We start from the raw sequence: 10,869 nt of genomic DNA on the forward strand, positions 1-10,869 counted from the left end.
ACATTTGAATACGTCAAATTATTTTCTTAACTATTTTATTACTGGTAATTGAAATGAAATTATCATAATTTTGAAAATATAATTTGCTTGTGAATGTTATTATTCCATGTTTCTTGTCATGTGCACTTCAGTCTTGTTGTTGGTAAAATCTGTACCAATTAGTATGGATCTGGGTGTAACTTATTCACAGAAAATACTCATCTATATCTCAAATGTAAGAGGTTCATATGATTCATGTTTTGGTTATGTTTTAATAGATATGACACTTGACGTACAATGCGTCTAATCAGAAAAATGCAGAAATGTAGTTCTGTTAGCTCATAGACATTTCACAGACCATTTGAGCTTAGAATTTGGACCAATAAATTTTGCATTAAAGATATGAGTCTCTTTAGTTTCCAGATTTATGCCAATCCAACTAAGTCTGCAAAAGGATGCAATTAAAGATCGTCATAAATGCACTTTTGTGTTATAACCGTATAATTCTTTATTTAAATCGTTTTGAATCAATCCATGCTCTTTGTAATTGTCTTACTTTAAATCATGGTGTTTACCTAATTTTATTAAAAGGTTAATTATGTTTGAAATTATATGTTAGATCATAACTCAGTTGAACCCGCAAAGTGTTGGTATGTCAAGTTTGGTTGTCATATTTTAGTATCAAAACTCATTTAGAGTCGTTTGATTAAATACTAGAGTCAACTTCGTTTAGGTTAGACTAGAAATTATGGGAATGTTGAGACATACAAGTATTACTCTGAAGACCTGAAGAATGTGAGGAAGTAACAAACTACAACGACGACATCATCCTTCCACTTGAGGTTGGTAATATTGACTTGAATTTGTTTCATTCCTAACGTATCTTTCAAGTTGTGCTATATTGAAAACATAACATGCAATGTATATATTGTATATAATACTCTAGTGAAGAGACATGATCATAATAGAATGATCATAGTATTAAGGAATTAGACTACGAAGTATTACGCTTATCTTTTGAACTTTATAGATATCCCTTCGACATAATCTTGTATATAGTTTTATGATTATGTGTATGGGTTTATGGTGAATATTTCATCATAGGAAACGATGTTTTATATTTGTTTAAAGGAAGTATATTCATGAAACTTGTTTCGTGAATAGAAAGAGAAATCATTAGGCTTATTGGCCTGGTTATTCATTGCAAATCTTTGGATGATCAATATGTGTGAGATGGTAGAACCGATCGTAACTATGTTATGTATCTTGGTATAAGTTGTAACTAATAACAATGCATGACTTATGATTTTGTATGACTGGTTTTTATCAATTGGTGTAACCGATCCTAAGTAAATCACCATGAGATGGTATGATCAATATTTGTAATTGGTGTGACCGATCCTAGTAATTGGTATGATCGATCACAGAGTGTTGTGTAATCGATCCTTCTAATTGGTAACATATATTGTGGAAATATTATTATTTAATGTGTTATACTAATACTAGAGGTTTTCTAAGAGAGATTTCAGGAATATGGTTTGATAATTCATTGGAAATAGGAAAACCGAAAATTAGGTACTTTAATGCATGTCTCGAGAATATTTTCTGTTTTGGAATTTCCTTGTTGTCCAAAAAACCTTGGTCTATAAATATTTGAGTTTGCATTTCTTGCAAACTATCCTAAGAGTCGGGGAAACTTCATTCGTGTTGTTTCTGTAGGAGCCGTCTATCCTTAGAGGAAAGTACCCTAATTAGGCGAAATCTCTTACGACCGATCGTTTAAAGACTTTTGTGGGATCAAGAAGCTTTACGAGTACCGTTGGTGGGAAACTAGATATGCATTGTTATTTTAGTTTTCGATTATTGGTTTGATTGACTAACGGTTGTTTAAACTTTGATTGTATCTAGTTTGTTTATTCTTGAGAACCTTCTCTTCCGGTATAAGGCTCACTCAAACTAGATCAAAGTATCGACGAGATCTTTAGAACCATTTTCAAATATAAAGATATCTTGTGATAATCCATTGTTAACAGACTCCGTTCTGTGCGTGATTGATCACAAGAGGATTCAAATTGTGTTGCACAGGTGATTAAGAAGACAATAGAAGATTTGAAGACAAAAAAAGATTTTGTTATTAGTTTTGTATCTTGTGAATATAGTGCACAAACCTTTATCGGCTGGGATCCAACTATAATCGTGTTTATCTTTGGTAGACTTGATTGTCTAGTTGCGTGAGATCGGCATCACTTTATAGTTATTCTTTGAGTTATATATTGATTGATTGCGAATCTATAAATTGATTATTTTGGTAATCAAACTTTTGGATTGATCTAAACAGACAAAAGAGTTTATTAGTTAAAATAAAATAGCCTTTGTCAAACGACTCATTAATATCTTATTACCAAAGATTGAATATAGTGGTTATCAAGCAGCTTTATCCTTTACTGTTTGGAATACGATCAAAAGGATGGGTAATTCATTTGTGTGACGCTAGAAGTCGAAGGCTTAGTGATACTGAGGAAACTAAGTAGCTAGGGGTAGTCTACTTGGTCTCAACTATACGAAATTGGTATTAGATTTTGTATAACGGCTTAATTTCGAGAGTATTCAAAATTGGACTAGGTCCCGTTTTTTTTTGTTGTTGCATTTGTTGTTTCCTCGTTAGCAAAATCTTATTGTGTCATTTACTTTATTTTCGCATTATAATTTTTATTATAATTAAGTAACTTACACACGTACGTTAATCCGAATTACTTTACACCGATCCTAATAGTCAATAGGTTATTACTGTAACTATTTTCAAGTAAATATCTTGTTGTCGTATTATATCGACTTCGTCCATAGATAATCACACAAGGTATAAAACTTAAGTTGTTTTTTCTCGACTCTGTCCATAGACGATCACTTAAGATACCCGACTTATAAGTTGATATTTAATAGATTGTGGTGTATTTGGGTACCCTCGTCTTTTTATTAGAAAATTATTAAGATAAATTGTGAGAGATATTGTCCCAAGCCTCGTTCCGACCCGTAACACCTTGAGTTCAGATCTCCATATGGGTTTGACCCTAATATGGAACTCGGAGTACAATAAGTATCTTCGAAAGAGCTGAAGCAAGACCAGTATTTTCAACTAATGCACAAGAAACACAATAATTTATTGCATTGCAGGCTACGAGGTGGGCAAATAATAAAGAGATTCAAATTCTCAGAACTGAAGGAGATTGCAAAAGAATCATAAATTACCTCAATGACATCAACCATAAAAAACAATGACACCGTGAATAAGTGCTCGATGGCAATTGAATTGCAATAATCCTTTTGGAATTTAATAATTTTATTTTTAGGAAAGTTAATGGAGCTGCAGATTCTTTTCCTAAAGAAACTAAATTTTATTACAATGTGGTTAATTAGAGAATTGACTCTCATTTACACATTAAGCTAAGTCTATCATAGGCTTATAACACATAGTTCCGACATTTAAATAGTGAATGATCGTCGAAATTCACTAAAAATCTTGTGACAATTCTTGTTGCCCGATTTGGTTAACTGCTTTAATATAAAGAGACTGCACAAAAAAAAAAGAGCTTGATAGCTTATGCAACCAATTGGGTCGCCTGCTTAGCAAAACTTGGTCCCTCGAAATCGACTTCCCAACTAATGTAGAAGGGTGTAATATTATATAATTGTCTTAAAGGCCTAAATTTATGCCTTTTTTAAATTTTCTTGTAACCCTGGAAGATATTAATAATAATCTTATGATTTAGTATAATAAGCTGCATGAACTCATATTGGGTGGCTTGCAAATCTCTCCTAAAATACAACACAAATATCAGTTGGAAAGAGTTTTGGAGCATTCAGACATGGCCGAGGATTAAACATTTCTTCTAGAAGTGTTTATCTGATATTCTGCCTATAAAGGAAAGACTTTCAATAATTTGCAGATATATTAATCGACAATGCCCTCTTTGCAACTAATATGGTGGAAGTACGATGAATGCATTGTTTTCATGTCAATTATCGAGAGCAGTATGGATTTGATTCCTAATAGTTCTAGTGTGATTTCAAGAACTCATAATGATGTTGCTGCTATGTTTGAGAGTTGGATGATGCAAGATCAACAACAAGTTTCTTAGACTGTCCGGTTAAATACTGTTACGGTTCTCTCATAAACTATCTGTAATAAAAGATGCGATGTCCAATTTCAGAATAAAAAGGCTAATTTGCATGTGGCAGCGAGGAAAGCTCCGATTTTTCCTAACTATACCGAGAACCTCAGCATTAAACAACTAGTTTGCAGTACTAACGAGCAGAATTCTTTGCTTAATGCACGATAGAGGAAACCCCCTGCATTTCCCCTCTTTACCATTAACTGTGATGCCTCGTTTGGTTCTAATACTGGACTAACAGGAATTGCACTAACCTTGCGTGACTGCTGGAAAATGGTGGGGCAGTCTCTCAAAGTTCTATGAAGGAATAAGATATTTTGAACAGGCAAAATGTCTAACTTTTTTCGATGCTGTTAATTGGAGTATAGAGTTGTAGTCTAATCAGATTGTGTTTGACAAGGACCTGAAAGGAATTGAACGCTATATTAACAAAGCATCTCCAATGATAACGTGGGAAAATGAAATCGTTCTGCTGGATGCCAATGATAAATTTAAAACTCCCAAGATAGGGGTGTCATTTATTCCAAGAACTTGTAATAAAGCTGCTGATAAATTAGTAAAATTCAGCAAAAAGCATGGAGTCATTAGGATCTGATCAGATAGTCCACCTTATATTATGGAGAGGAGTCAATTATATTGTCAGACAATTCAAATGTTTCCAGTGATAAGGCTAATTCTTATGGGCTAAATTTGACTTCTAGATTAGGCAAAAAATGTTGCAAATTCTTCTCATAGCGTTGTCTATTCTTCAACACTACTTCTCTCTCCAGATATATCTCTAATGCCAACTAGTAGCAAGATGGTTGCGTTGTTTCATTTAGCGGAACCAAAATTCTACTTTTTGCTGAATGGTTCAGTGAGATTGTTTTATTTTTTGATCCGACGGCTGAGATAGCTGCGTTGTTCTATTCAGTGGCACTACGTGAAATGGTTCAACACATCTACATGCTACATTGGAATGACCATAAGATTTAGATGCGTATTCTAGCTGAGATGAACTTCCAATATAAATGGAAGACCATAAGACTAATAAGACTAAGCCTAAAACTTCTCCTCTTTGGCATAAAAAATAAAAATAAAAATATCTTATGACGTGGCCAACAATAAATAAATAAATGGTGCCCTCCAAAATCCTTTGTTACAATGACACCATCCTTGGACATGCCCTAGTGGATCAAACATCCACACCAACAAGACTTGCCCTCAGGTATAGAGCGTGTTGCCCTCAGGTATAGAGCGTGTTCTCCTCATTCCCAATCTCTCTGCAAATCGTTCAAAATGTTTGCCCGTCTCGCCAGCAAACGCCTCTTGGAGATCCGTCAAATCTTTAATCAATCTCCTTCTCAGGTACTAATCACCATTATCTTTCTCCACCTGATCTATCTTTCTCTATCCCTACCGATCTGATTGACTAATTTTTATGTTCCTAATCTGCAGAGCTCTCGTTCCTTATCAACTGCCCTAAATTATGTAAGTCACTCCCTCACTCCACCATTTCATTTCATTATTGTTTAATAATGATTTGTAGTCTTGATATTTCTGCTATATTTCTGAACAGCATTTGAATTCTCCGGATAACAATCCAGATATTCCATGGGCCTTCAACGCTAAGAATAAGGAAAAAGTAAGTATCATTTTCATTAGAAAAAAATTAGGCCTTGATTGCGAATGATCTGAATGTAGGAGTAGAAGTACACGTTTAATTGTGAACTGATGATCATTTTGTACATGAGTTTTTATTCTAATCGAAATGAGCTTCTATTTGCATGAACAGCATATGTGGGAAAAAGGGTTTTTATAAAAATACTTACAAATTCGTCTTGTCTAGTTTTACTACGTGCATCCAATATCTCTGTTAAGAATATTCAGTTAGGGCACGATTGTTTGAGATTTTCTAGTTTGCAGTAGCTGTTGATTTTTGTTTATTGCTGGGTGAGATTAAACAGTTCAACTGGCTTTTTGGGGCTTATACCTTATTTTCATGCCAGCAGTAACAAGAAGAATAAATTTGCATAAGGGGTGGGGGGTGGTGGTGGGGGGTGGGGGGAGCGATTAGGGAGCTTAAGATGATTCTGTTTTGTGGAATTTGAGTGTTGATTTCTACATTTATTGTGCTGTTTAATTGTGTTGTTTAATCAGCAACCAAGTGGTTAAGTAAGAAGTTTATCTAACAAATTACATCTAGTCCTTGAAGCTCAAAACTGACACTTATATAAGTATACTTTCGCTCGACCAGGTGGATATTTCCAACATGGACAATTATTAGGTTAGGGAAATTAGATCGACTGTTATTAACTATACACATACTCTTTCTAAAGTCAGGTTATTCTACATTGTAAATGTAAACAGAGTAGAGATTCTAATCAAATTTCATTCATGTTTATAACTCCTTACTAGTTACAAATAAACCCAAGCTAGAGGAAACATAAAGTCTTTATGATTTGCCAACTTTTATGCCTTTGAATATCAGTTCGTATAATGTATGAATAGCAGATGAGAGCAAATGCCTCTTTGTAAAAGCATCCACGAGTGCACTGTTTCTAATTTTACTATAGGCATCTGGGTGTAGAATATCCGGTAACGGCATGTGGAAATAGAATCTTGTTACTAGTTTGTAATTTCTCGAAAAAATAAAATCTTGTTTGTAGTATATCTCAATTTTTGTTTATGGGTGGATGGCAATAAATAAGTATAAGCATATAAGGGACTTTTGGGTTTATACTTTATACCTATTCAAGCTTAAAATCACTTATCCGTAACAAATTTCTGTAGGTCAACATTTTGTTTAAGGAGTTTAAAATGTTTATGGTTTTTATAATTTGGGTGCCAATGTTTAAGATTTGTTCAGTGGGTTGTAATCCCTTGGAAATCAACCCATGTTAAGGAAATTAAAGTTTTACTGGGTTTTCAAGGGTAAAAATCATTATCTTCAATACCTGCCACGTTGCTAATCTGCATATAGTCTAGTCCTTGACGTTTGCGAGGACATTTTTGGACTTGTAGTTGGGCCGGAAGTTTAAAAAGAATATATACAGGTCCCCTTGTTATGGGCGAAGGCTCCACAGTATGAGGAACTTTATCAGAGTTATGGTGGCAACTTGATACTGGCTTAGGTCTCTTGTTTACCTACTGCCATGGATGCATATAGAATACAAAGTACATCTCCTCGCTAATAGAAACAGAGTTGTATGGAGCTTCTGGTGATGATACCACTTAAGTATCCAATGCCTCTTTTTTCTTTCTTTCTTAATCTGTTAGACCAATACTCTTCGTAAAATTATGTGTATCATAGGTACGAATTTGATGTTTATTCCAACTTCCTGGTTTGCCTGTATATATGTGTATCTTGCTGAGCTTCTTCACAATCTGGATCATTTACATCATTGGTGTTATGAGTTCTTGCTAACTTACAGTTAGCTTATTTTAAGAAGTATACATATGATATTTGCACTGGATTTGGAGTGATTCGACTTATATCAGCTCCTTTATAGATTAAATTATTTCAAAACTTCCGTAGATGTTTTAATTCTGGAGTTTATGTTCTTTCCTGTCACTGTAATCAATTTGTTGAATCAGGGTTGAAACAACTTGTTGTGAATCTCTTCACTGATGAGAATTTGAAATTGTACATATCTTTATTTATGTTCAGGTCAGGGAGATATTATCACACTACCCATCCAACTACAAGCAATCTGCAGTTATTCCTCTTCTAGATCTTGCACAGCAACAACATGGGGGATGGCTGACTGTTTCAGCGATGAATGCTGTAAGTTAGCATCATTCACTTCTTCTTCTTGAAAGAATGAAGTCAATATTTTGAAAATAGAGTTTTCTGGTTTGCTATTCAACATTCTCGCCTAGAGTCTCTGGACCAACATGCTTTTCTTGCCAAATACTGGTATCTGCAACCCTCTTTGCGAGGAGGCACCCTTACCCCAGCAATTATAATTAGCGTTAGGAAGTCCATTTTTATTTTGTTTTTCTGATTTCTCTGATTTAGGGAAAGTTATACATATGCACCTACTATTAAGAAAAGCACATACCGTAATGCTTATTCTGAGGAAGGTTATCTATGGGCTGAGAGTCAGCAGCAATAGCAACAAGTTCATTACTGCTCATCTCGTTGCTTATAGACCACTTATATTTAAATGATTGTCGTTGTTCAGGTGGCCAAGGTCATAGATGTTGCTCCTATTCGTGTATATGAAGTGGCAACATTCTATTCAATGTTCAACCGTGCAAAGGTAAGCAAATGTTATTTCTAGATATACTTTTTGTGGCGTTCATGATATCACTGTATTCACTGGAATTCACCAGTGAATGGTGAGTGCTTCTATGTATTTTCTGGTATGAAACTTGAACTTTTTGTCCGCTGGTCATGTAGGTGGGAACTTATCACCTCTTAGTCTGTGGTACTTCACCTTGTATGATACGGGGTTCACGTGAAATAGAAGACGCCTTGCTGAAACACCTTGGAGTTCAGCGAAATGGTTAGTAAACGGAAGACATCATTTTTGCTCTTTTCAATGGCATTCCCATGATAGTAATAATATTGTAGTTTGAGATTTGTTGAGCGCGAAGGTTCAATTTGAAGTGACCTGTTGTCCCACTTACTTGGATGATTCTTACATGCAGAAGTAACAAAAGATGGCTTGTTCTCAGTTGGGGAAATGGAATGCATGGTCTGGTCTCCACTCATATATCTCTAACCGATCTATCAACATTTGTTTCTTTTGCAGTATGATATTACAAATACTTGCTGCTGTCACTCAATGTGAACCAGTTGTACTGTGTCTGAACTGATTTTATAATTGCTGACCCTCCTATGGTTTGTATTTTGCAGGGTTGCTGTGTAAATGCTCCTATGATTACTGTTGCAGACTACTCCAATGGTTCAGAAGGATACACATATAATTACTATGTAGGCTATCTTCGCATTTGAAGTGTCTGAAATGTCCAATAATCAACATGCCGACTCTTATATGTTTTTTGGTACCTTCAGGAAGATGTTACTCCAAAGCGAGTTGTTGAGATCGTCGAGATGCTGAGAAGGGGAGAGAAACCGCCGGTGAGACCATTTATGACCAGATCGTCGATTATTTTACTGTACTATAGACTTTGTTTGACCAAGTTGCTTCCCACCTTTTGCTATGTATTTGCAGAAAGGAACTCAGAATCCTAATCGTATAATGAGCGGGCCTGAAGGTGGAAACACCACTTTGTTAAGTGATCCAACTCCTCCACCATGCCGAGATCTTGATGCGTGCTGATAATCAGATGATAAAATTGTTCTAGTTTCAATAATACCAAGTTTCACTGTTGAATTGATGTTGTTTCACTATTGATCTGCGCAGTGCGAGCATGGTTGCAGTAGTGATCATTTACCTCAACCATTTTGGTTATTCGGCTGTTGTATTTTGGTTAGTTGTTCTGTTGTATCAGATGATCCTTGGATACTTTGTCCTCGAAGATATGGATAAAACCATTGTGTTCATAATTTTTGCTTCAACATGAGAAGGTATCAAACTATTAATGCTGTAACAATTCCAGACTTCAAGTCTCTAGCAAACCATGCATAGGAGTGATAATACAGTTTGTGGTGAATTGTGCTCATTTTTGGTGGGAATATAGTCTAGAAAAAAATGCATAAGGAACTTAGCTTTAAACTCATTGTCATTCGAGTTTTATGAAAAAAATGGTGCAAATAATGTGTACACAAGAGTGTGCACAGATCCTCCTTTCTCTAGAAATTAAAGCCTAATTTGGTATTGATGTGAGTTTTACAAAAACACTTTTCTGTTGTGCTGTGCGTTGCTGTGCTGTACTTTAAAAATAAAATAGTCAGATGTTTGGTAAACTATAATATGTAAAATGTTGTGGAACCAACAAACTGTAAATTCTGTTTGGTAAATTATCATGTTAAAGTGCTTATGATGTGGCTAATGACGAAAATTGACAGGTTTAAAAATTCTTTTTAAATTACATCTATTAATAATAAAATATATTTTTTTTGAGTATTATTTAAATAAAGATAATAACAATTCTTATTCATATTCATATTTTAATCATTTATTATTTTAATTTTATTTTAATTTTTACCTTTAAATACTACTATTATTATTATTGTTCCTGCAATTATTATTTCATAACAAAAATGAATAAAATGATTAGTGAAATAATTGTACATAAATAAATATTTAAGGATAGATTTTGTCTTTTTAATATTATAACAAGGTTAAAATAAGGAATCAATTAATTAAAATTGAGTGGGTCCACAGCTTCTGCTTTTACTGCTTTTAAAAATTACTCCTGGATAACTTTTAAAAGCTGGCCTAAAACAGAAGTGTTTTTGGAGAAAAACGCTTTAAAAAAAGTCTACCAAACACTATTTTTCTAAAAAGTTTGTTACAAAGTACTTTTATAAGAAGAAAAGCAATCCCAAACGGCGCTTAAAACAAAAACTAACTTCATATGAATTGACTTGATCCCTCTAGAACACCTGCTTCGAAATATACAAAATGGCTGATGTTGATTTTTGTAGCTATCCTATAGTTGTTGAGGAAACTCCTTCAAAAAATGTTGTTTTGACTAGTAGTGGTGAACGGAACACTGGATAAAATTCTTGCATTACCAGTCCCAAATGCAAAAATACGATGAATTGAAATGGCTATAGACAAAAGATGAACTCCACGTTTTTTTCTTTTTCTTTAATTTATTAGAT

General features: G+C 34.2%; 1 protein-coding gene across 1 annotated transcript; it reads left to right on the plus strand.

Annotated features, from left to right (window-relative positions):
• The first annotated feature begins 5,305 nt into the window (after window positions 1-5,305).
• LOC113350035 (NADH dehydrogenase [ubiquinone] flavoprotein 2, mitochondrial-like) lies at window positions 5,306-9,761 on the plus strand. The gene is made up of 10 exons (XM_026594102.1): window positions 5,306-5,495; window positions 5,586-5,618; window positions 5,707-5,772; window positions 7,798-7,914; window positions 8,315-8,392; window positions 8,533-8,638; window positions 8,784-8,830; window positions 8,992-9,069; window positions 9,151-9,216; window positions 9,311-9,761. Exons 1-10 carry the CDS (start codon window positions 5,427-5,429, stop codon window positions 9,416-9,418), a joined length of 768 nt encoding a protein of 255 aa, XP_026449887.1. The 5' UTR covers window positions 5,306-5,426; the 3' UTR covers window positions 9,419-9,761.
• The last annotated feature ends 1,108 nt before the right edge of the window (window positions 9,762-10,869 follow it).

The sequence above is a fragment of the Papaver somniferum genome, chromosome 2 (assembly GCF_003573695.1).
Source record: "Papaver somniferum cultivar HN1 chromosome 2, ASM357369v1, whole genome shotgun sequence".
NCBI lineage: Eukaryota > Viridiplantae > Streptophyta > Magnoliopsida > Ranunculales > Papaveraceae > Papaver > Papaver somniferum.

Excerpts from the sequence above, each read along its gene's own strand:
- LOC113350035 (XM_026594102.1), top strand. The coding sequence starts at position 5,427 with ATGTTTGCCCGTCTCGCCAGCAAACGCCTCTTGGAGATCCGTCAAATC. Across the intron at positions 5,496-5,585 it reads TTAATCAATCTCCTTCTCAG|AGCTCTCGTTCCTTATCAAC; the intron begins GTACTAATCACC and ends CCTAATCTGCAG. Across the intron at positions 8,831-8,991 it reads TTGGGGAAATGGAATGCATG|GGTTGCTGTGTAAATGCTCC; the intron begins GTCTGGTCTCCA and ends TGTATTTTGCAG.